Source organism: Herpailurus yagouaroundi, unplaced genomic scaffold (genome assembly GCF_014898765.1).
Source record: "Herpailurus yagouaroundi ecotype Mexico unplaced genomic scaffold, PumYag 166, whole genome shotgun sequence".
Taxonomy (NCBI): domain Eukaryota; kingdom Metazoa; phylum Chordata; class Mammalia; order Carnivora; family Felidae; genus Herpailurus; species Herpailurus yagouaroundi.
In genome coordinates this window covers 20275556-20302354 of record NW_024412407.1, presented here as the reverse complement: position 1 = coordinate 20302354, position 26799 = coordinate 20275556, and the positions used below count along the sequence as shown (strand labels likewise).

Genomic DNA, 26799 nt, shown 5'->3' with positions numbered 1-26799 from the left:
AAAACTGGAAAATATCTGAAATATATTTTTGAAAAGAAAACTTATGTTTTTTCAAGAAAGGTGAAATTGTGCTTGACTTCAAATGACCCTTTGCAACAATTATTTCGTACTACTGTAGTCAAAAAGCTGAACTAAGAATATAATTACAGACATCATTAACATCAAAGTTCTAATAGTTCGTCTATAAAGAGGCAAACAATCAGGCTTGGACATGCCAAAATCATGATTTATTTCTTCAGTTCATCCAACACATATTTGTCTAATGTCTTCTGTGGGTGAGGTACTACTGCAGATATATTGGGTAGGTATGTGAGTGAATTGAACAAAAGATGTTCTTCTAGGGCTTAAATTTTAGTCAGTCTATTTATTCTATCCTTTACTTCCAGCTTGCTCTGTAACTTTATACCTTTCTTCATTTGCAAAGTATGACTTAGAGGATTGATACAGAAAATTTGGGGGTGGCTTTTAAAATCATGTAATTACTGTTGCCTAAAATTAGCTACAGCGTGTTCTTTTGAGGTTATATCCTAAATACCAACATGATATTAATGTTTTGGAGACCATCTGGTTCTTTAGACACATCTGCTTTGCAAATCTGGACAAGTCATTTAATTTGATCAGCCCGGATCAGATCTGTAAGAATTGGACTATTTCAGGGGAGAAGAAAAACTGGATTTGTTGAGACAGTAGACTGTAGTTTGGGTTGTAGTAGTATATTTTGGCTATACTTCTCCTTTAAATTCCAGCATATATTCAATTCCATTAAAAATATGTATCTACTGCTTATGGTATTGGTTGGAGTAGAGTGGTTTTTGACTTAATATATTTATTTTCTATGAGTCTAATAATTGTAGAATTTATAACATACTTTTCCTTCCAAGAACTTTGCGGTCCTTCACACACTTCATTTTATTTATTCAGAATTTGTCCTATGGAGTAGAAAGGATGGACATTTCTAGTCAAAAATAATAACTTAAAAATTGAAATACTTGGTAGGGATTGAATGTGCTTAGCAACGAATTTGGTAAATGAACTTCGTAGTTACAGTTTGAAGCTTAGTGAACTTTCCAGTGAATATTGGTATTGTCCGTAATATGATTTGTATAAAAAATATTCATCTTAGTACAAGGATCATCATTCACCAGATACCTTTTACATGTGTGCGCTGTGTATGATTAATAGCAAATTATAATTCCTGCACTAAAGGAACCTACACTCTTGTTCACATATTTGAAATTCTTTTCAAAGAGGTATGGTTATTGGTTTTCCTTAAACTCAATGAATTAAATCCCCTAGGATGACACAGGCCATCCCTGATAGAACTGAGGCTAAAACCTAAATATGTTGAAAACTAATAAAACTTGCCCTGCCTTTAATAACATTTTTTTCATTACAGAATATGTGGATACATCTTTGTTTTTCTCCTCTACATACCATGAGTCTTCATGCTGTATCTTTGTTGAGAGTAGTTTAAAATAGCTTATAAAGGAAATAATTCTTTCAGACACCTCTTTATAATGTTGTTCCTTGTATCTTTGATATTTATAGACAAAACTACGGAGGAAAAAAATGCATTGCAGGGAAATGTTAAGATTAATGTTCATTTTTATACTTACACAAAATAATAAAGGCAATTACTATCGTATATTACATTGGAACATAACTATCCAGTTATATAATGATGGATCACACTGTAAAAGCAGGTGGTTAGTGTCAGTTTGTGTTTTCAGCGTGTCCATAATGATTAATATTGTAGTTGTAAGTCAAGTTTTTGGAAATTACCTGTTTTGTTTGGACTGTGGCACCGATAATACAGTGTTGAGTAGTATTAGACCAAATTTTAAAACTCTCTTGTTATAACATACAAGGTTTTCTTATATCTGGCACCTGCTTAGTTTGCTACCTTCCTGCCTCCACTCTTAACTCCAACTATTCTTATCTATTTAATATTCTTGGCATATAACAGTGAACCTTACAGGCAGGCTTCGGGCATCTTTTCTTTAATACATACCTTGCATATTCCTGTGGTGTGTGGTTATCTAGAGAATGTTTCTCTTCAACAATAGACTGCACTCAGTGAGGAGAGACTTGTTTTTAAATCCTTGTATTCCTAGTATCTTCCTTCATGTCCCTTCTGCAGATGGGTGGATTTAAGTAACTGAATGGGGCTAAGATGAGAGGTTTGAACTATATAAAAGGCTGGTTACTTCTGCATAGCTTTTCGCCATGTTCCATAAACATAGCTTTGGCTCTTATTTGACTCATTGTCCTATAGTAAGTACTTGCCTCCTTGAAGTTTGGATTAAAATGAGCATATGGTATAGAAATAAATTACTAGAAAAAAATACTGTTTAATTGTGTTTCTTAATAATGGTGAGAAAATGTTTTGTTTCACTAACTTACCTGTTCCTCCAAAGGAGGAATCTACTAAAGATCTATATAATCTATGAAATCTGCTAAAATTGGTTAAACTGTGAGATTATTTGAAACCATGGCAAATAAGAAAGTGAAAACAGTTTTTTCTATTAAGCAAAACAGTCTGTCATATCCAAATTCCCAGAAAAGAATGGCATTTTTCTATCTATGAAAGATGTCATGAATATACTCAAGAGAATTGTTTATGACTATACTGTTCTTTAAATTTCCTGAAGTCCAACGCTATATTATATTTTACCAAAGGTAAATTATAATTTTACATTATCGAATCACAGTTTAAGTGGTTAAATTTTGTGGCCTTATATAAATTAATCATTATGAAATCTTTAGAGGATGTATAATGAATAAATGAAGGGCTAAAGCAGTTCGGTAAAGCACTTCTTTAAATTTTGGTTAAACCTCAGTCAGAGCTTTATTTTCCTTTACTAATTTGCTAGTAATTATGCAGCTTCAGAGTGACAACTATTGAATTATAGGAGTGGTAGCATCATCAGACAGTTTAACATTTGCCAAAGAAAGTTAATTGTCTGAAAATTTGAGACTTATCCTGAGGTTTAAAAAATATTTTTGTGTAAGTTTTTAAAAATACATGCATATTTATTTATTTAGCTCTTTAATGCATGTTGTTTCCAACCAAGTAAATCTATTTTCAAAACAGAGATTATTGAAGAGATTTGGCTTATTTTTCTTTTCTTGGTGAATGTGCCAAAGGTCTGTTTTCTATAAGACATGTGTCTGTTTCAACTTACTATTTCGATTATGAGTAGTTTATTATCCAGAGAGACCTTCAAAAATAGAATATTTGCTAAAGAATTCTTATGTATATGGTTGAATACATATTTTAGAATGATTTAGAATTTATAAATAGCATGTAATATAATATTGGGAACATGTTAAGTATAACATATAATGCTTTCATAAAAAGGAAAGAAAAAAGATAATAATGTATTAAGCATTTCCAATAAGGAAGTGAGTGGGTGGAACATCTTCAAATGCTGATTTGGCTTCCCTTAAGATAGTGTTAACGTCTTTATATTTAGCTGACTGAGGTTCCAGCATTTACACTACCCACTTAAGTTTGTCCAGTCTCCCAAGTTTTATTACTCCTTATGAATACTGCCTTGAGATTCTGACTTCCACACTTTGACTTCTACCTTTTTATATTAGGGGCGTGAACTTCCTGGGGGGCAGTTCTTTTATGTATGAAATTGCTCAGAGTTTCCATCTGCTTTCACTTGACTTGTGGTCTTGAAGATCATGCTTGGCCCATGGGATATTACAGTGTGCCGAGAGGATGTGGAGTTTTGTCAGCCAGTGAAATATGTCTGTTTTTTTTTTTCTTTTTCTTTTTCTTTTTTTTTTTTTTTTTCAGCAGCTTTCATACACTCCTCATCCTGTGTGGTCTTCACCGAACTGAATTTATATTTAACAGAACTGCTCACCCTCTTTATCATCTTCTATGACTTGGCCTTTTTTAAGGAGAAGGTGTGTGGAAGTAACATCGGAGCCAAAAAACTGTAGTGTTGGCAATAGGAAAACTTAAAACTGAAAGCTTAAAGTAGGTTATATATGAATGTGTTCAATATTCACAAATGTGTATTTTGTAATGCAGAAGAGTGTTGTATTTCAGATATGTACAACTGTCAAAAAAAAATTCCCATGCCAACAGTAGACTCCAAGTTTTGTCTGAGATCCAAATGACTTTTTTGCTTGTTTTTAGGCACTACTGCAGTCTTCAGTTAAGCAACAAGTAGAAGCTATTGAAAAACAGTACATTTCTGCAATTGAGAAACAAGCACACAAGTGTGAAGAGTTGTTAAATACTCAGGTAATAAAATTGCACATCCATTATATATTTATACTTTTCTGACTCTCCTCCCCTGAGAGCTCTATAACTGTTTATTCAGTTTCGTGCCATTTACTTTCCTTGGTGTATTTTGGAGGAAAAAAACTATGCTTATGTAAACTCAATGTTAAAGTTTGGGAATTTTATGAAAGACTAAAAATAGAGCTAAAGGCCTAAAATATGTGGCTTTCCACCAAATTAATGATTCTTATGTTAATTTCTGAGTTATAGTATTATTCATCAAATAACAGAGGCAGAGAGATGACTGTGTACGTATTTATGGCATGTGAAACGATTTTTAGTGCTATGAGATTTATAAATAATATTTGCATTTTTGAAAGTACTTATTTATGTTTAAGTTACCTTTCATTGCATATAGACATTGGTTTCTATTTTAATTTTTCCATTAAATTTGTTTCTTTTCTTGATTTAATGTCTTAGAAGACATAAAGACATGATTACATTGAACAATCAGTTGAGCATTTATGGAGGTGTTATAGTGTAAATAATATATTCAAGAAATTCCCAGAAACACTTGTAAATAACGTAAAACTTGGTAGGTGAAAATAAAACCAGCTTTGTTTAAAGGAACTCTTTTATATCATGAGAAAGCATACTGAGAATTTGGAAAACAAAGTTAGGTGTAGAATTTAAATGGAGACATAAATATGCTACCCTATTACCAAGATTAGGGTCAATTCTATTAAATATTTTTCAGTGTCATTTTAATAAATGGCTTGGAAGAAGAAATACATAGGGAATTTTATAAATTTAATATAACAACTATACTCTTTTGGGTGTTGAAATACTAGGTCACCAGAACTATGAAGTGTATGACTTTGTGAATGGACAGAAAAATTATGGAGAAGAGTTAAGGTCACAGAACTGTGAAATAGCATAAATCATGTATTAGCCAGGGCAGGGCAGGTTATGCCCTGTCTCTCTGGCTTCAGACAGCAAAGACTTATATCTTACTCATGCTACAGATACAGCTACAATGTCTTGGGCCCTAGTCCCATTTTGTCTTCACCCTAGTGTAGTTCCTATGTGGAACAATACCTTTTAACATTGCAGAATGAATAGAAGCCCAAATATCCTACCAGTAATTAAATATTCTGGACTGGAAATGACGCTTCCACTCTCAATTTATATCAGTAATGCTTTACTTCATCATAATGAGGTCAGGTAGTGAGATCCTACTATGAATATGAAAGGGAGGGAACAGGAAATACTTGGTAAACAGCATTAATTATGCCACAGTTGGCTCTTATGGTTGCCAAATATTCCCAGTTTCCATCTTACTGGCAAATTTGCTTACCCTGTCTCCTTGGGAGAAAATCTGAAAGTTCTTTCCCAGCTATGGCCTCAAGCTCAAAAGTCCAGGATCTTTGGATGATAGGTAGGGAATGATGTACCATAGTGTCTACATTATCAGGTCCAGATATATAGTCCCTTTTGATCTAAAGAACTAGAAACTAAAATACATGTTGTTTACCTTCAACATATTTAGTATATAGTAGCAAGATAAAGGTATTTACTGTAAACACTCTCAGTAGGAAGGATGAAGAATCAGATGAACACCTGTCATTAGTATGTAGCAATTCTAAAATCTCAACGGACAGATTAAATAACGTGTGTTATGGGGATAGGATTGCTCTTTGATTGACCATGATTCTGTTTAGGCTTTAGGGACAGAGTTTCTAGTCCATTGTTCTTCATGGTCTTGTAGGTTTTAAATTCTTCAATATCTTTGTTGGCAATATCTAATATGAGTATTGGTGAGTATGCCATTTCTTAGCCTGCTTTTTGACTGTAGAAAATTGGGAGACATGGGTTACTTTAGATGGCAGATTGTGGCAGTTCAGAATAATGGTTCTTTTGGCTCCTTATCTGTTTGATTACAATCAGTTCCATTTGTGAAAGGTAAACCCACAGTTATTTTAGAGAACTACTTCCTACATTTAATTTGTTTATATGATTTTACCCCTATGGTTGCCCATGTTTCTATGTCTCTCTCTTTTTCTGATTAAAGATAACTTTGTTTATCAAGCATGGGTTTAAGAAATTCCAGGGGTCTCTTTCTCCAGACCATTTGTTCCAAATGAAAGTATATAGAGAACAGTAACAGTAATAGGCTTATTAGGTCTGTGCTTGGAGACATTTTAATCCATTGCATCCTTAAGAGTGGGTGTAGCTAACATATACTTGATTCAGTACTTGCTGTAAGATTGAATGTAGTTGGCCTTTTGTTGCTCAGAGAGTTTCTCAGTTGTTTCTTTTGTAAGTTGACGTTGGGAAGATAGTTATTCCTGCAAGTCCTCAAATTTCTGAACTTTTTTTTGTTACCTGTAATTCGATTCTTATGAATTGTCTTCTTCTTGTGAATTCATTGCTGACTTTGTCTTTTTCTTACAATGCCTTATCAAAAATAGCCAATAACAGGGGCGCCTGGGTGGCGCAGTCGTTAAGCGTCCGACTTCAGCCAGGTCACGATCTCGCGGTCCGTGAGTTCGAGCCCCGCGTCACGCTCTGGGCTGATGGCTCAGAGCCTGGAGCCTGTTTCCGATTCTGTGTCTCCCTCTCTCTCTGCCCCTCCCCCGTTCATGCTCTGTCTCTCTCTGTCCCAAAAATAAATAAACGTTGAAAAAAAAAATTAAAAAAAAATAGCCAATAACAGAGCTAATAAATGAATTCAGCAAAGTTGCAAGTTAAAAGATTAACACACAAAAATCAGTTGTATTTCTATACATTCTTGATGAATATTTCAAAAAAGAAATTAAGAAAGCAATTCAGTTTACAATAGCACATTAAAGAATAAAATACCTCGGAGTAAAGGAGGTGAAAGACTTGTCTGCTGAAAACTACAAAACAGGCTGAAAGAAATTAAAAATAACCTAAGTAAGCGGAAGGATATCCCATGTTCATCGACGATTTGGAAACATTTGGTGAAAAACAGGCTAAGACTACCTCAGGATATTTAGAGTATGATATACAGTGTGATGAAATGCCATTTAAAAACCAAACACTAAAAGGGGATATGATTAGTAGGCCAAATCACATAAAATATAAATGGTGATCCCACACTTGTTTTTCTAATCATATTTCATTAGATGCCATTTGAAATTTGAAATTAATAAATTTAATTTAACAAAAATAATAGCTGGATGGTTCCTTAGGAATAATTTAATTTAGCCTGTGTGTGTGTGTGTGTGTGTGTGTGTGTGTGTGTGTGTGTACACATGCATACCTTTCCCTTTTTTATTGTTTTTTTTTTTCAAATTGAGAATTTAAGGGAAAAGCAAGTATATTCAGAGTAGTTGCAAGCAGATGCTCAGAAATCTGACTGCTTGACTTTGTCACTTAATTGTGTACTATGGAATGTCCTTAGCCTCTCTGTGCCTCATTTTTCTTACCTGTAAAATGTATATACAAGTAATTCCTACCTCATAGTATTGCTATGAGTATTATATGACATCAGACCTCCATAGTGCTTAGAATAGAACTTGGCACATTCTAGGTGTTCAGCTGGTATTGGCTGAATTATTATCATCTTTGCTATTCTTGGTCAAGATCATTTGTATGGCTCCTCCCAGAACCAAGGTTATGACTCACGTTTTCTAATTTCCAGTCTGTAGTAGAAAGGCTACTTATTTGTAGTTCATGTTTTATCTTGTGTTTGATTTAAAAAAGTGGTCTTTAAATTTTTATACATTTGTCTTGGGGCCTCATCTAGTATTTGAATGCTAGACCAACTTTTTGTCCTTCTCTCTCTTCCTTATTTAATGAGGGCCTTTTTTATGACTGGCATTCTGCTGGATTATATGAATATAATATGAGCAAGACCCAGCCCTTTTATTAAGCAGGTGGAAACATGACATTATTGTAAAACTATGGTAAGCTATGATAGAATAAATAATTATGTTATATTAAAGGGTATGTAGTTCCTTCATATAGGTTAAGGGAAGACTTATTGGACTAATGATGAGTTCTCTCAGGGTTCATGGGTCTAAGTGAGGTCAGAACTGAGAACTTAGCATGAGAGAGGTAGATGGAATAACGTATTCACAATCCTTTAAATGAGAGATTATAATATAAATGCTTGGCAAGGGTGGGTGAGGCTATTTAAGACTGCCAAATGAAAGATTATTTTATGCAATAGAAAGGATAATAAAGGACCTTGTCTGACAGGAAATTGGGTCCTTAAGACATTACTAGAGACATGACATTTGTTTGGATTTACATTTTAGTCATAATTACTCTGGCTAAAGTTTATAAAAATGAATTGATGAAAGACAGTGTGAGAAGCACATAACAGCTTCTTAAACAGCCATTACAGTTATTCAAGTAAGAATGGTGGTGGCCCAAAGTAAGGTGGGTGCGTGGGAAAGAGAGATTTTGATGGTTTTGAGTCATATTAAGGGAACAGAAACCAGAGAATATGTGGGAATAAAAAAGAGGAAGTAAATGTTGATTGATAAAGGATATATTTACACACACACCAACACACACATTTTATATACATAAATATGTATTTATATACATAAATATATTTTTGTGGATGATGACCAGATTTTTGGTTTTGGCAGTGCAGTGAAATAGGAAACTTAAGACCTGGAGCATGGTTAGGGTTGAAAATTTTGTGTTTTAGACATGTTGAGTTTATAGTGCCTGTGGAATATACAAGATCAGAGTGCATAACAGAGTTGAATACAGAGTCTAGAACTATGAGAAATCTGGTTTTGAATTAATTTGGAAGTCAGAAGTATATAGAAGGTCATTGAAAGTATGGCTGTGGATGAGACCAGAGGATATATAGAATGAGAAAATAAATTCCATCTAGGGTCCTGAAGGACCTCAATAAATAATAGATAGGCTAAGAGAGCTCATGAAGGAAACTGTAAACTGGCAAGAGAAAAAGGAAGAAACCAAATGCCTAGTATACCTAAGTCACAGGAAGAGAGCATTTTACAAAAGAGTGAGTGGTTAACATTTTCAAATGATGTAAAATAAGTAAGTAAGGTATGGATTTACAAATGACTGCTGGATATGACAACAAGAAAGTGTCATTAACAAGAATAGTTTCAGTGGAATGGTGGAGGATCGAAGTAGATAATCATATGAGTAAAAAAGAAGATGAAAAAATAGAAACAGAAGGTAAGTCTTTAAAAGCTTATTAGATCATTAAAATAAGACAGCACACTGTAGGTAGAAGGAGCTATGAAGGGGAAATTTTATCCTCCTTCTATTTTGGCCTAGAAGTTGAACCCATTTAAACTTGCTCTTATGGGCAAGAGCCAAGTTAGTAAGACTAAAGATTTAAAAAGAAAAAATGGATAGACCAGAGTACCCAAGAAGGAGGAAGTAATGAGTGGAGGTTAACCTTTATTAGGTAAGCAAACATTTTGATGTGTGCATGTGTGTGTGTGTGTGTGTGTGTGTGTGATTGGGGGTGGAGGGATGTATATGTGCATAGATGTAAATTTTAAATATTATTTATACTTTTGAATTGTAACACTCATAAATTTTCTTAGTTCCTTTCTGTCAGCACTTGTAAAATCCAAATTTCTGTGAAGGATATGTACAATTTACTATTTAAAATCTCTTAAGTGCTATTAACAGATGTATATATGGAATGTTACCCAAGCACACAAAATAAACTATATTATTACTTGCAGTGCCTTGTCAAAAATGTCCAGTAGCCACCAACACACTTTTTTTAAGTTTATTTATTTATTTTGAGAGAGAGAGAGAGAGAGAGAGAGAGCACAGGAGTGCACACAAGCAGGGGAGGGACAGAAAGAAGGAGAGACAGAATCCCAAGGAGGCTCTGCACCATCAGTGCAGAGCTCACTGCAGGGCTTGAACTCACGATCTGACCTGAGCCTAGATCAGTACTGTGCCACCAAGGGGCCTCCCAACATACATTTTTTTTTTTTCAACGTTTATTTATTTTGGGGACAGAGAGAGACAGAGCATGAATGGGGGAGGGGCAGAGAGAGAGGGAGACACAGAATCGGAAACAGGCTCCAGGCTCTGAGCCATCAGCCCAGAGCGTGACGCGGGGCTCGAACTCATGGACCGCGAGATCGTGACCTGGCTGAAGTCGGACGCTTAACCGACTGCGCCACCCAGGCGCCCCCCAACATACATTTTTTAATGTATTATCTTCCAGTGTCTTCCCTAAGAAATACAAGTATCATTTGAATCCCGTACCAGAATGTAAATTCTGTGAGAAAAAGATTATGGGTTTATTCTGTATTTTGCTGGATCACCCAAGCCTATCAACTTTTTTGTGTATGCTCTAGGTGCAGGAAAATACCCTCGTTATTGAGAGATGTATACACCTGTTTATCCACTGTCACAATCAAGATACAGAACATTTCCATCAACCCAAGACATTATCTCATGCCCTTCTACAGTCATCCACCCTCAACAACCCTAACCCTAGGCAACCACTGATCTGTGTTTGCTACTATTGATTAGTTTACTTGCTTTAATAACGGTTGATGGGGAGCCTGGGTGGCTCAGTCGGTTAAGCATCCGACTTCAACTCAGATCACAATCTCCTGGTCCGTGAGTTCGAGCCCTGTGTTGGGCTCTGGGCTGATGGCTCAGAGCCTGGAGCCTGCTTCGGATTCTGTGTCTCCCTCTCTCTCTCTGCCCCTCCCCCGTTCACGCTCTGTCTCTCTGTGTCTCAAAAATAAATAAACATTAAAAAAAATAAAATAAAATAACAGTTGGTTGAGCCGCCGAGTCTTGATTTTGGCTCAGGTCATGATCCTTGGGCCTTGGGATCGAGCTCCACATTGGACTCCATGCTTAGTGTGAAGCCTGCTTAAGATTTCCTCTCTCCCTGCCCCTTTCTCCTGCTTGTGCATGAACGGGGGAGGGGCAGAGAGAGAGAGAGGGAGACACAGAATCTGAAGCAGGCTCCAGGCTCTGAGCCATCAGCCCAGAGCCCGACGCGGGGCTCGAACTCACGGACCGTGAGATCGTGACCTGAGCTGAAGTCGGACGCTCAACGACGGAGCCACCCAGGCGCCCCGATAATAAGCGTTTTCTTTTACATACATTCTATATTCAGCTTGTCAGTTTCCATTTAAAAAAAAAAGCCTGTTGTGATTTTGATTAGAATTACATAATCTATAGCTTAATTTAGAAAAAAAATGCCATTTTAACAATATTGAATCTTAAAATATCCATGAACATAGTGTTTTTCTCCATTTTATTAGATCATATTTAATTTCTCAATAATGTTTTGTGGTTTTCAGTATATAGGATCAGTATACTTTGTTAAATTTATTTGTAAGTATTTCATTTTTAGAATACTCTCATAAATGGAATTTTAAAATTATATTTTCAGATTTTCTTTGCTAGTGTATTAATGCAATTGGTTTTTTGTATATTGCTCTTCATCCTGAAATCTTGGTAAATTCATCTTTTAAGTCTGTAACTTTTTTGTCAGTTTTCTAGGATTTTCTCTGTACCTTATAATGTCATCTGGAAATTACTCAGTATTCCATATTATTTAGGATTATACTTTGTTTGCAATTTGTATGTCTTTCATTTCTTTTTCTTGATATTTAACTGCTAGGTCCTCCAGTATAACATTTAATATATGTGGTGACAGCGTCTTGACTTATTCCTAATTTTTAGTCTTTAACCCTTAAGTGTAATAGTAATTCTAGGTTTTCCATAGATGCCATTTGTTGAGGAAGTTATCTTTTATTACTATTTTTCTAAGAGTTTTATTTAAATCATGAGTGTTTAGTTTTTGTTCATTTATTTTTCTGTATCTATGGACATAATCATGTGTTTCTTTTTTATGTAATGTTATATATTATATTATTGAATTTCATATATCACACTGGTTATGTTCATGGGATAAATCCTATTGTTAATGAGAAATTTTTATTTTATATACTGAAAGATTCAGTGGGATAAAATTCTGTGGAGTATTTTTGTGTCTGTTCATGATGAATATAGGTCTGTAGTTTTTGGTTTTGTTTTTGTTTTCTTGTAATACCTATTTCTAGTTTTGGTGTCAGGAAAACTGGCCTCATAAAAAGTATTTCTGCCTTCTCTGTTTTCTAAAAGGATTGGAATAGGAATAGTATTATTTTTCTTTAAATGTTTGGTGGGATCCACTGGAGAAGCCATATAGGTATATAATTTTCTTTGTTGAGACAGTTTTTAATTACTAATTTTCTGTTTATTAGTTTTAGTAATTTATGTCTTTCAAGGAACCTTGCTTTGCACTTAAATTGTTAAATTTATCGGAAAAATATGATGTTTTATTGTTCTTTTGTAAGATTTATAGTGATGTCCTTTCTTCTTTTCTTCATAGTGGGAATTTATATCAATTGGTTTAGATTTAATACTTTGTTAATCTTTTTTAAGAAGCAGTTTTTTCGGGGCGCCTGGGTGGCGCAGTCAGTTAAGCGTCCGACTTCAGCCAGGTAACGATCTCGTGGTCCGTGAGTTCGAGCCCCGCGTCAGGCTCTGGGCTGATGGCTCAGAGCCTGGAGCCTGTTTCCGATTCTGTGTCTCCCTCTCTCTCTGCCCCTCGCCCGTTCATGCTCTGTCTCTCTCTGTCCCAAAAATAAATAAACGTTGAAAAAAAAAATTTAAAAAAAAAAAAAAGAAGCAGTTTTTGGTTCCATTGATTTTTTTTCTTTCTTTTTTTTTTATTTCATTGCTGGTCTGACCTTTATTATTCCTTTGAGTTTGATTTGCTGTATTTTTTATAGTTCTCAAAATGGAAGTACAAATACATGATTTTAGAGCTATCACGTTTATGCTAATATCCAATTTGACTATATTCCACATATTGTAATATGGCATGTTTTCATTTTCATTTTGCTTGAGATGTTCAAAAATTTCTTTAAGATTTTTGTTTAACCAATGAGATATACAGTGTTAGTTAGCTTCACATGTTTATTTAAATTCCAGTTAGTTAACATACTGCGTAATATTAGTTTCAGTTGTAGAACTGAGTGATTCATCACTTATATACAACACCCAGTGCTCATTAGAAGTGTGTTGTGTTGTTTACATTTCCCATATTTTGAGATTTTTTTCTAGCTTTCTTTTTTTTATTGATTTCTAATTTAAATTGTTTTGTATTGAGGATATATTCTGTATTGAATCATTTATTTTCAGTGTATTAAGACCTGTTTTGTAGCTTAACATATATTCTATCTTTATGAATATACTGTGTACATTTGAAAAGAATGTATATTCTACTGTGGCTGGGTAGAATGTTCTATAAATGACAAATTAGGTAAATATGGTTGATGTTTTTCAGTTCTTCAAAATGCAGTGATTGTATTTTCTTCTTTCAGTTACTGAGAAAAAGAGTGTTGATCTCTCCAATTGTAATTGATTTTGTCTATTTCTTTCAATTTTGTCAGTTTTTTTTTTTGTCTTGTATTTTGGTGCTTTATTGTTGAATGCATATGAATTTGTAGTTGTTAAATCCTCCTATTGTATTTCTTATCTTAATATCTATTTTGTATTATAATAACATAGTTAATTTAACTCTGTTATGCTTACTAGTTATATGGTCTTTCATTTTCCATTCATTTACTTTAAAATTATCTGTGTCCATGAGGGGTGCCTGCATGACTCTATCAGTTGAGCATCTGACTTCATTTTGGCTCAGGTCGTGATCCCAGGGTCGTGTGATCAAGCCCTGCATCAGGCTCCTTACTGAGCACTGAGCCTGCTTAAGATTCTTTCTCTCTCTCTCTCTCTCTCTCTCTCTCTCTCTCTCTCCCCGTCTGTCTCTCATTCTCTGTCTACCTTCCTCCCTCCCTCCCTCCCTCCCCCTCCCTCTGCCCCTCTTCCCTCCTCACACTTGCTCTTTTTCTCCCTCTCAAATTAAAAAAAAAAAAAAGACTGTTCTTTCACACATGAATTTTCTTTGTACCTTATTAAAAATTAATAAGATATATGTGTGGTTATTACTTAACTCTCTATTGGTTCCATTTACATATCATAACTCCTATACTACTAGTCTTGAAGTCAGATAGCAGAAGTCCTCCAATATTGTTCTTATATTTCAAACTTGTTCTGGCTAGTCTGTGTTCTTTGCACTTACATATAAATTGTATAATCAGCCTGTCAGTTTCTACCGCAGAGCATGCTGAGATGATAGGAGCTGTGTTACTCATATCATTTCTGCCACCAAATGTGTGAGTTTCAACATCAAGCAATTCTCCAGTTCCCCTGCTGGTTGTTGTATAAGTCAATTTAATTCTTCTCTTTTTTTTAAAAAAAAGTTTATGTATTTATTCTGAGAGAGAGAGCAGGGGAAGGGTAGAGAGAGAGGGAGAGAATCTGAACCAGGCTCCACACCACCAGCACAGAGCCCGAGGTAGGGCTCAAACTCATGAACTGTGTGCTCATGACCTGAGCCAAAGTCAAGAATCAGATGCTTAACTGACTGGCCACCCAGGTGCTCTGTCAGTTTAATTCTGACAGTACCCAGAGTTAGTGCAAAGTTCAGATTAAGGGCTTAGTCCCATAAGACTTACCCCACTTCATATTCCAGTTGCAAGTTCTGTGCATTCTGTACTCCTAACCAACAGGCTATGAATCAGGGAGCTCCTGTAACCCCCTCTCAGTCCCTGGACCTCCTGTATTTCTGATCAAATGGCTATAAATCAAGACTTTCCACAAGCCCCTCCTGAGGTTTGATAATTTGCTAGAACAGCTCACAGAACTCAGGAATGTGTTTTACTTACTATTACCAGTTTATTATAAAGGATACAGCTCAGGAACAGCCAAACAGAAGAGATGTAAAGGGTAACATGTTGGGGGAGCCAGGGTATCGTGGAGTTTCTGTGCCCTCTCCAGGTGTGTCACTCTTCCAGTTTACCCAGTTCACCAATCTAGATGCTATCTAAATCTTCTTGTTTTTATGGAGATTCCATTACATAGGCATAGCTGATTAAATCACTGACCATTGATGATTGATTCGATCTCCAGCCCCTCCCCTCTCCCTAAAGGTTGAGGAAGGGGGTAAGGTTGAATGTTCCAACCTCTATTCACATGGTTGGTTCTTCTGACAGCCCCATTCTGAAGCTACGTTGGGGTCCACCAAGAGTCATTTCATTAACATAAACTCGGGCATAATTGAAGGGGGCTTGGTGTGAATAACAAAAGATACTCCTTTTACTCCTATCTCTAAGGAAATCCCAAGGCTTTTTAGAAGCTCTGTGATAGGAGCTTGGAATGAAGACCAAATATATATTTCTTACGCTGTCACAGATGTTGCTTGGGATTGTGTTGAATCTATTTGGATGTAATTGACAACTTTACAATGTTGTCTTGTTACCTAAGAATATGGTGTACTGCTCCACTTATTTAAGTATTTTTTAATTTCTGTCAGTAACGTTTAAAATTTTTACTGTTCAGGTCTAGCACATCTTGTCAGATTTACTCCACAACACTTCTTCTTTTTTTAGTGCTGCTTTGACTTTTATATTTTTTCAACTTCAATTATCCAGTGCATGTTGTACAAAAAAATACAATTGTATATTGGTCTTGTATTCTGTGATGATGCTAAAATCACTTGTGAGTTTTAGCACCTTGTTTTGATAGAGTCTATTGGATTTTCTACATAGTCAGTTATGTTGTCTGAGAATATAGATATTCCATCTTCCTTTCAATTTAATGTCTTTTATTTTTCTTAACTTACTGCACTGGCGAAACCTCTAGTACAATATTGAAAACCTCTAGTACAATAGTACAATATGGAAGGATATCTTTGCCTTTTGCTTGACCATGGGAAGAAAGCATTTAGTTTTTCATGTTAGCTCTAGATGTCTTCATGAAAGCTCTCTACTAGGTCGAGTATTTTTCTTTCTACTCCTGGTTTTTATTCTGGGAATAGATGTTGGATTTTGTCAAACAAATACATGTATAATTTATGTTATATATGTATATGTATTTTCTCATAATATTCTCTTGTTGTCCTTTTATATCTGTAGCAAGTTTTGTGATGTCTCTTATCTTATTCCAGGTATTAGTAATCTGTCATTTTTCTCTTTTCCTGATTAGTTTTGTAGAAGTTTATTGATTCTTTCAATCTTTTCAAAGACCAGCTTTTGGTTTCATTGATTTTATTTTTTGTGTTTTTCTTATTTCTATATCATTGACTTATACTCTGACCTTTATTATTTTATTTATTTAGTTTAATTGGATTTCAGTTTGCACTTATTCTGGTGTCTTAAAACAGAAGCTTAGGCCATTGACTGATACTTTTATTTTTCAGTAAAAGCCTTTAGTGATATGTTTCTTTCTAGGTACTACTTTAGGTGCATGTCTCACATTTTTAAATGGCATGTTTTCATTTTCAGTGACTTAAATATACTTTTTAATTTTTCTTTTGATTTCTTCTTTTATCCTTGGGTTATTTAGAAGTGTGTTATTTAGTGTTAAAATATTTTCTGGTTTTCTACATGTATCTCTTTTATTGATTTCTAATCTTATTCTAATGTGGGCAGAGAACATTATGCTCTGTCTTGGTAAATATTCCTTATCTACTTGAAAAGAATGCACATTCTTCTGTTGGAGTTTCTTTATAAGTGTCATTTAGATCAAGTTTTTGATTGAGTTGTTCAAGTCTTCTCTATTGTTACAAATTTTCTTTCTTCTTGTCTGCCACTTATTGAGAGGCAAGTGTTGAAAGATCTGACTGTGCTTATGGATTTGAGTAGTTTCCCTTGCAATTCTATTTTTTTGCTAGTGATTATGACACACTTCTATTTAGTACATAAACATTTCGGATTAAGTCCTCTTAATATAATTTTCTCTTTAACTATGAAATGCCTTTTCTCTGATAATGTTGTTTGTTATGAGATCTGCTTTGTTTGATATTAATATAGTTTCTTCACCTGTCTTTTGATTATTGTCAGAATAATATATTTTCCCCTATACTTTTACTTTTCCCCCCCCCTTTACTTTTAATCTATTTCTGTCTGTATGTTTAAAATGGGTTTCTTACAGGAAGCAGGTAGTTGGCTCTTACTTTTATCTAATCAAATAGCCACTGCCTTTTTATTATGTGGGATTTGTTTGTTTGTTTGTTTGTTTGTTTGTTTGTTTGTTTGTTTGAAGTAGGCTCCATGCCCTGTGTGGAGCCTATAAAGGGCTTGAACTCAAGACCCTGAGGTCAAGACCTGAGCTGAGATCAAGAGTTGGACACTTAATGGACTAAGCCACTCAGGCACCCCCTTTTTATTGTGTTTTTAAAACTCTTTACATTTAATGTGATTATCCATACTTTGATATGTACCATCCTGCTATTTGTTTTCTGTCTGTTCCATGTTTTCTTTGTGTGTGTGTGTGTGTGTGTGTGTGTGTGTGTGTGTGTGTGTGTGCCTACTTTTGGATTATGTTACTGACTTCATTTTATGTCTTTTGTTGGTTTATTATGTACAACTCTTTGTTGTGTTATTTTGTGATTAGGGAAGGTTGGCAACATTTTTTTGAAAATGGGTAGATAATAAATATTTTAGATTCTCTGCTAAAACTGTTTTAACTCCGCCAGTATAGTGAGAAAGCAGCCGTAAACAATATGTAAATGAGTGACCATTGCTATGTTTCAATAAAAGTTTATTTACAAAATCAGGCTACAGGTTAAATATGAATCAGAGACCATACTTTGCCAAACTTTTTAGGATCTTGAATTCTTAATTTCCTCTTTATGGTAATTTTTCCCCTCACATTAGCTTTATCATGAAAATCCCTTGGATTCCTTAGTAATGTTCCCTTTCCTTCAAAGTCTGATACAGTAGATCCATTGGGACAAAAGAATATATGAATGTTATGAAATTGGCAATAGTTAGCTATTTTGGGGGGCTTCAATGTGGTATTTTAACAAGAATCCAGGTATTTGTGAATATTTTGTTTCCACAATATTAGGAAACATCATTTGGGGCAATGTTTTCTAAGTTTCTTGATAATGAGAATAGTGGGAATATTTGTTTACTATTCAGATTAACAGGATTCTCCTCTATTAATTTTTATTCTTAACAATTTAGTTGGAGCCCAAGGCAAATCAGGTAATATCTATGAGAGAACTTTGATAGACACTGTTTTAGTATTGTCTTCATATTGCTAATCTTCAGCATTCCTTCTTCTTAATTTCTCATCCTTCAAGTTTCAGAATTGTAAGAGGAAAGAATCCCATTATTCCTACTTTTTTAGGTGTTTTTAACCTCAAACCAGTTAAAGGGATAGGTTGGAAGAAAGGACATGTAATTTTTTGATATTTTTGTGGACTAAGAAGCTACTTCAAATGATATCTTTTATTAGTAGTTTGGATTAGGGCAACTATAGAATTTATTTGTACTTATTTTTTAAAATCTCTAAATTAGAGTTAATTGTAGTATCTAATAGGTGCTATATAAGGATTAAGTGAAGCAAAGTGTCTAGTATATAGTAATTACTCAATAACTAGTAGTTGTAGTTCTATGGGAAAATCTCTAGATTTAGTTCTTTTGTTATCTGTGATTACTTTTATGCAAAGGGATGTCCGTTATCCTGAAATACAAGAAATCGTTCACACATTCATTGTTATTTTTTAAGGTTTTTTATTTGAGAGAATGCTTAGATTTTTTTATGTGGTTACAATTTCCATTAGCATTTGGTAATTGATTTTTTTCAAATAATTTCCGTACAAATTCTGGAAAATTTCTCTATCAATTTTAAGACTTCCCGTGTCACATTTTATTGTAATTTTTGGTAACTAAATAAAGCAAACACAAAATTAGTATCACAGGCATAGCATTAGATTTAACATATGGTTTTGTAGCAGAGGAAAATGTTTTTTTCTAATATTTTCCTCAGTTCTCTGGCTGGGGCTTTGTAAACTGAAGTGACAAAAGACAAATTAACAAAGAGATGACCATATATATTTACTTAATGTACTTTTTCATGACATGGGAACTTTAATAAGGAAATAAGAACAAGATACAGTAAAACCTGACCATTTTTATACTAGATTTGATGAAGAGTGGAAAGTCATGGAAAAACATGATAGGACAAAAGGCTATAAGCAAAGCGAACTGGGGGCAATTTAGTAAGACCTGTTCTTTTGGATTCTTGACACCCATCTGTCTTCAGAAATAAGGAAGCTCCTTTTTTTCTGGGTATAGGGTGGGCACTTCTGACAAGAAGTTCTTACCACTTGCGTCAGGGGGAAAGGAGAAGGTCAGAGGATTCTTCCTGCACCTTCCATTTCTCACATTCCTTCAGCCTAAAATATTTAGTATGTCAAGGTGCCAGAGTCTTGGATAGTGTGTTCTGAACCCTGTCAATTTCATTATGACATATTTGCTTCAGACCTTTTAAATTTGGGGGGAAAGTACTGTCTCAACTTTTCTGTCATACTTCCCTTCCTCTTCTCTAAAGGACAAATATTGTACAGGCTTTACCACGTTTTTACTCTTGCCTCCATGTACCCATACTTGTTCAGTATTTAGTTCTAGTCCTTAAATTCCCCCAAATATTACTGTGATTGTTTACATTTTTATTGTGATGTGCTCACATGTTTACAGATTTTTTTTGTTTACCTGTTACTGCTTGCCTTCTCTCCTTCATGAGTTCAATCTACTTCTTATAGTCTTTATTAATTATGAAGTAGAAACCTTAACATTTTTTTTCTGAAACTTTTTATTGTACCATAATTTGTGAAAAGAATTTCAGTACTGTGTAATATACTATAGCAGTTGTTTTTCCTGAAGATATTATTCCACTGTCTTTAATGTGTAATGCTTTTTATGAGATGCCTGATGTTAGTTCAGTTATTGATATTTTATAGATCATCTGTCTTTATGCTTTGGTTATTTTTCATAGTTCGTTCTTATCCCTGATGTTCTATAATTTTACTCTGATGAACTTATAATATATCTTTGAATTTAGTTTTTATACATCCTGTTCAGGCATGGCAGTGATAGCTAACTAACCACCAAAATTTGTTCCTCTTTCTTAACATATGGTTGTAACAACTAGCTGGCGTTCCCGGAGCGGGTCTTTTCCTTTGCTTTTGTGGAGTTGGTGTCATTCATAAAGGCGTCCTTTTGCCTATATCCTCCCATGAAATACCTATCAAGTGAAACCACTAATATGAAATAATCCCTTTCAGATTCAACAGTTTAGTTTAGATTATGATTTCTCTAGACAGTAAACAAAGTTCAAGTAGCTTAGTTTTCTACCAGTGATTTGGGAATGCAAGTAATGTGTGTCATTCACTGGCCAAGATGGTTCAGAACTAGATGGGCTTTGTCATATCTCCTCTTTGCCTGTAAGAGAAAACATTAAGAATTTTGGCAATGGCAGAAACACATGTGTGAGGAGATTGGGTCTGTGAATTATCACTTGGAAGGAATCTGCCATTCAAGACATTTCCATGAATAACAAAGAAAACTTATGTTGTTTTCAGTCAGTGAAAATTTTGGAATTATTTGTTGATAGCAGCTAGCATTATCTTAATATATCAAGACTCATTTGTCATCATTATCTTTCAAAAACTTTGATACTGTTAATCAAATATATTTTTTAGAACCCAGACTTTATCACAAAAGTATATATATATATAGAAACCTGTTGCAAAGCTTAAAAATAAAAATATTATAGGGGCACCTTCATGGCTCAGTTGGTTAAGTGTCTTAGGCTCAGGTCATGATCTCATGATTCATGAGTTTGAGCCCTGCATCAGGCTCTCTGCCGTCAGCTTAGAGCCTGCTTCAGGTCCTCTGTTTCCCTCTCTCTGTCTCTTCTCCCCACCCTCCAGAATAAACTTAAAAAATAAATGAATAAAATATCATAATAAATATAGGCAAGAAGTCAGACAGTTTGAATCTCACATAAAATTTTCTTTTTGTTTAGGACAAGTTAGAAGAGTTCATTTTAGTTGAAAAGTGGGTAAAATTTAATATGAATGTATGAAAGTATCCAAAAATATAATTTAAAAGAAAAAAGTACCCCAACATTTAAATAATTGGTTTAATTTTTAAGATTAACTTTGAACTGGAATGCATTTAAAATGAAAGAAAATTATATCTGGGTTTAATTAAGATTAAGGAATGGGTGATTTATGCTTGGTCTCCTGAATATCACATGGTTTTTTGTGTGGCACCGGCATTTGATCATACTAGGCTTTTTATTTCAGTATAAGCGTATTACATCTCCAGATCACAGGAATGTTTAAAAATATTCCTTGCATTCATTTAGAGGAAAATTGATAATGATAGATTGTTACTGAACACCCACTCTCATTCTGCTTGGGCAGAGAAGAAAAATATTGTGGTCTTGGCACCTATAGGGGAGGAAAACTTTTTACTCTACCCTTCTAGGGTCTTTTGGCTGGTCTATTAATTAAATTGATATAAGACAGATTAACAGGAGAAAAACAAATTTAATTAAGTGTATACGGGAACCCCATAAGAATGTGATACCCACAGGCAGTCAGGCACTTGAGGCTTACATGCTATCCTGAGCTAAGGAGAAGGGGGTACAAGCCTGAGATTTCAAAAGGGAGGAACATAATTCACAGGAAGATAAACAAGGAAAACAAATGTTTGCCATGCTTTACAGATACTGTGGGACACGGAGAGGAATTTGCTCTGTGGGCCCTGCCAAGCTTCTCCAACAACGCCTCCCCCCGCCCCCAGTTTATTACCACACCTAGCCCATATTCTTTTTTTTTTTTTTTAACGTTTATTTTTGAGAGACAGAGAGAAGAGCATGAGCAGGGGAGAGGCAGAGAGAGAGGGAGACACAGAATCCGAAGCAGGCTCCAGGCTCTGAGCTGTCAGCACAGAGCCTGATGCAGGGCTCAAGCTCACTGACCGTGAGATCATGACCTGAGCTGAAGTTGGATGCCTAACCAACTGAGCCACCCAGAAACCCCAAAGCCCATATTCCTTGTAGTTATCTCTGATGTTAGTTCTTTTCCTAGACCAAGCCTCTATCTAAATTCTTTTAGGCAGTTAAGGGGGAGGTGAAAGCTCTTCCTGAATCTTTTGGGCCTAGAATGACTTCAGCGCAAAGTAACCCACATCTCAAAGCAGCCCATTTGGCAGGGGAAGCTTGTTCTGAACACCTTCATACCTTAAAAATAGAAAAAAAGAAACAGAAAAGTACATGGAGAAAAGAACCCAAGGGCAAGAAAGTAGAAATAACACAAGTGCCATGTTGTTAAATCACATACTAGTGAGATTTTACATGTGTGAATCTTTTAGAAACAATGAGGAAACTATTTCCCCTTGTTTAAGGTTTTAATACTTTAGAACAGAAATCAAATATTTTGGTGGAGGGGGGAAGGTAATTTTCTTACTGGCCAGAAAATTTGGAAAACAATTAAATGGAGATAAACCAAGGGTTTCAGGTATAATTAGCTAACATTTTGGTAACATTACAGGCTAAGATACTGAAAATTATTTTTTTATAATCTACTTTAACTCTGATTTTTTCTCCCCAATTAAGTCTTTCAACTCTTGACATCCAATTTAGGAGTCAGTTTGTAATGCTAATTATTTGTTTATAAAGTTGATTTTAAAATGAGTATTTTAAAGCAAATTTTATTATGAATAAGTATATGTTTATGTAACCATAATATACAAGGTGAAAGGTGATTTTATGTATAGTATTGTGATTGGCAGATAATATATTTTTTAATTAATTTTTGTTTATTTTGAGAGAGAGAGAAAGAGAAAGTAGAGGAGGGGCAGAGAGAGAGGGAGAAGAATCCCAAGCAGGCTCTGTGCTGTTGTTGGCATAGAGCCTCATGTGGGGCTCAAACTCACAAACCGTGAGATCATAACCTGAGCCGAGGTCAAGAGTCAGACACTTAACCAACTGAGTCACATAGGTGCCCCTGCAATTAGGCTTTTAAAAATGAAAATATTCATTAAGAAAGCTGTGTGTATTTTAAAGTTTATTTTTTAGTATAGAAAAGATTTGATTTGAATTAAAGTTTGTCTCTCTACCTGAAAAAATTTGTTGCTGAAGTCTATGTAAATATATAGTGGTTGATGATCAATACGGAAGATATGATTCAAAAATCCCAGAATAAAGTAGAAAGAAAAGAGTGTTGAAATTACTTTCTGAAGAATTTCATCATATTTTACAAAATAAGTCTATCTTTTTTTCTGATACTATTCACTACAAAAGCTGAATATAATTGTCAGGCTAATTTTTGAAAATTCAATGATCTATGTTTTGTTTTTTAACTTGTGAGATAATGTATCATAAAACAGGATGGCCATTAGAACTTTATGTTATATTTGGATGAGGAGTTAGCACCTAAATAGCATTCCCCATCCAGTTCTCACTTGGGGCTTCCAAAAATCTCAAAAGGATACTACTGCTCTTTACATCTGATAAACTTCCAATTAACTTTTTGTCTTCAAAGCATTATTTCTGACAGATAGGGATTATGCTCCTGTTGCTGTTATTATTATTGCTGCACTGGTTTGGTATGTTTAGGTATGTGTTATTTGGGGAACTGTATTTTTCTTTTACCAATTGTTGCCTATCCAGAAGCTTCTTATGTGCAATCAGGCATATTATTCAAGAGGGTGATCATCACAGAGAGAGCAAATGTTAGTGAATATGGAAAGAGAGGTAGTGAGGTTTAATAGATATAGATGCAAACATAGAACAAGGTGAGACAGACTACCAAAAAATATAACTAAATCAAAAGATCAAAGCCAACAGGAGATGGAGGCCATTTCATGTCTGTAATCACTCATATACATAATATCACATACATAATAAATATTATATAATTGTAGATATAGTTTGGTGTGTCTGGGTACTGATGAGTATGGATAAGACATCTCTTAACTAAACTTCAGTCAGGCTCCTCTAAACCCTCTTCTTTACTAGGTCTCAATTTTGGCCCCATCCTTGCCATGCTTGCATAGCCCAGTACACTTTTCCAAGAATCCTGCTAAGTCAGGTTGGAGAATCCCCCCCGACCCTTGATATCTGGTCCGTTTCCTTATCCTTCATCCTTGCTACCTAAACACCTTGGCTAGCCCTCAGCAAGAATTCTGTTATATCAGTTTAGCAAGAATCACTCCCTGTCCTTGATGTCTCATATTAATTTTCAATCAACCAATCCCCTCAACCTGCATCCCTGGCTGTAAATCCCCTCTTGATCTTCTATTCAAGTTGAGCCTAATCTCTTTTCCATATTGCAACAATCTTGGATCTATCACAATAGACTTGAACAAAGTCTTTGTTACTGTTTTAACCAGTATCAGAATAATTTTTTTCCTTAACAGTATATATACATTTATACCCACATAATGTTAGGTGGGCTCATCCAATCAATTGAAGGCCTGAAGCATAAATACTACAGTTTCCTTAAAACAGAAAAATTCTTCCTTAATAATGTAACACAGAAATCCTGCCTGAGTTTTCAGTCTGGCTGGTGCCTGCCCTAAAGATTTCATACTTGTAGCCCCTACTAATTGAGCCAATTCCTTAAAATCAGTCATCACCACTGACGCCCTCTTTCTCTCCTTTCCCACTTCCTCTTTCACTTTCTCTTTCTTCTTCCCTCCTTCCATGTCTGCTATCAGTTCTGCTTCTGTAGAGAATCTTGATTAATGCAGTTTGTAAACAAAGTTTGTATTTTTTTACTTATCATTCATATTGCCATGACTTTTTAAGGATGCTTAAGTGCTTTGTTGTGCTTTTCTCTACATGCTTTGTGCTACTTGTCTATTGGAGTTTTGTCTAGCCTGGTATATAGTCCAGAAAGTTCTGGAAACCTGTATTTGGTTCTGTAACTCTTACTAGCCTCTGTTACTTTAAATAGTGTTGTTTGGATATTTCAAATGTTTTCTGTAAGCCATATGATTGATTGATTGATTTAGGTAGATATTGAGGAATTGTGGTTGTCATCTTTACTGTGTATTTCCAGAAATACTATAATTACATCAAAGTAGTCAAAGTTTAGTTTTCTGATACATTCAAACAGTTCATCCAGTTATATTAATTCATCACTTTCTTGGTAATTACTTTTTATGCTACTCTTTTGTATGGTAACACATAAAAACATAGGTATCAAAATCCTAGTTATAGAAGAAATAATGACACATGTAACCAGCTCTTTTTTCTTTTTACTTAATTTTATATACAATGGTTATAAAACAGTAACAACACTAATTTTATTACTTTTATGAGTTAGGGTATTATTCTAATCCATTCTTAGTACACCATCAGGATCACTGGAGTCTCATTCTCATAAAATAGAAAAAAAAAAAAAAGGTATGCCTTGAGACCATTTATCTGCCAGGAAAAACACATTTTTATTAGCTGCTAATTACTGTCCCAAATGTATATAGTGATATGTTAGCAGATTGTGGCTAGCCATAAAATTGTTTTTCTCTCTTACCACATATTTCACTTTTCTTTATTCTCCACATATAGTAAATTTAAGAAAATGAATAAAGAAGGGAAATTTTAAATTGAAATTCCTACACAGAAAATACAAAGAAGCATACCTTCTAATTTTCTTGAATGCATTCTTTGAGAGAAAAGACAAATCATCATTCTAATTTAAAATAATGTAAGTAATGTTCACATTAAGAAAGTCATGGGAAGAATAGTCCTGCTTATTGTTTGGGGAATCATTTGTAAAGATGGTAAGGAGAAATTAGAACTTCTTAACTTCTTAATTCAACTTCTGTTGAATTTTGTTTTCTCTGATTCCTATGTTGGTTTTTTTTGTGGCATTTTTGTTTTTACTTCACTAATCTAAGTACAAAGATGACTCTTCTTGACAAAGAACACAATTAAAGGAGAACAGAAGCCTTAGAGTACTGAAAAGGTTACAATTGTGCACCAGCCTCCTGATAATAGGTACATAATTGTCTGTCTAGGTGAATTGTGATCAAGGAACTTGCACACAGAAACAGTGAAACATTTTCTGTTATCTTTTGAGGCATTTGAAAAGAATTATCTGAGTGACCTAGACTACAAATGGAAAAGTACTCTTAAATTTGAAAAAGAATATTTCATAAATTGGTAATTGTAAAAATGGTTCTTGTACGGATTCCGGAGTGGATTGTTAAAGAAAGAACGGTAACTTCAGGAAATGAGATTGATCTGCTAAGAAAATATTATCAGGCTAAACTTATGCTTTTGGGGGACAGATTTGCTAGGTTAGTAAGGAAAATGAGGCAGAAAAAGTTATCTAAACTTTAATAAATTAAGTCTCTCATAAGATCAATTGATAAATAAAAGTATGAAATATATGAAGTCAAGGGCATTAGATAAATTGATGAAATGAGTGTAAAAATATATAAATATATGGATTGATATCCACTTAAGGGTTTATAGTAGAATGCCACAGTACGATCTTCATCCTTATTCTGCCCAGTCTGGTCATGATTTAGATGAAAATATTGAAAGCATGTTTTCACATTTGTATATGGCATGAGGTTGTATTTAAAATATATAGGGGCGCCTGGGTGGCGCAGTCGGTTAAG

At 34.5% G+C, this 26799-nt stretch overlaps 1 protein-coding gene across 24 annotated transcripts in view; it reads left to right on the top strand.

Annotated features, from left to right (window-relative positions):
* Positions 1–26799, top strand: part of CCDC91 (coiled-coil domain containing 91) — a 364937-nt gene that overhangs the window by 217722 nt on the left and 120416 nt on the right. For 22 of the 24 annotated variants that reach the window (XM_040488536.1, XM_040488535.1, XM_040488534.1 and 19 more), the window contains one exon: positions 4157–4264. The exons of the other annotated variants lie outside the window; for them this stretch is intronic. In XM_040488536.1, the coding sequence (XP_040344470.1) occupies positions 4157–4264 (108 nt within the window). The remainder of the gene's footprint in view (positions 1–4156; positions 4265–26799) is intronic. 24 annotated transcript variants of the gene reach the window in all.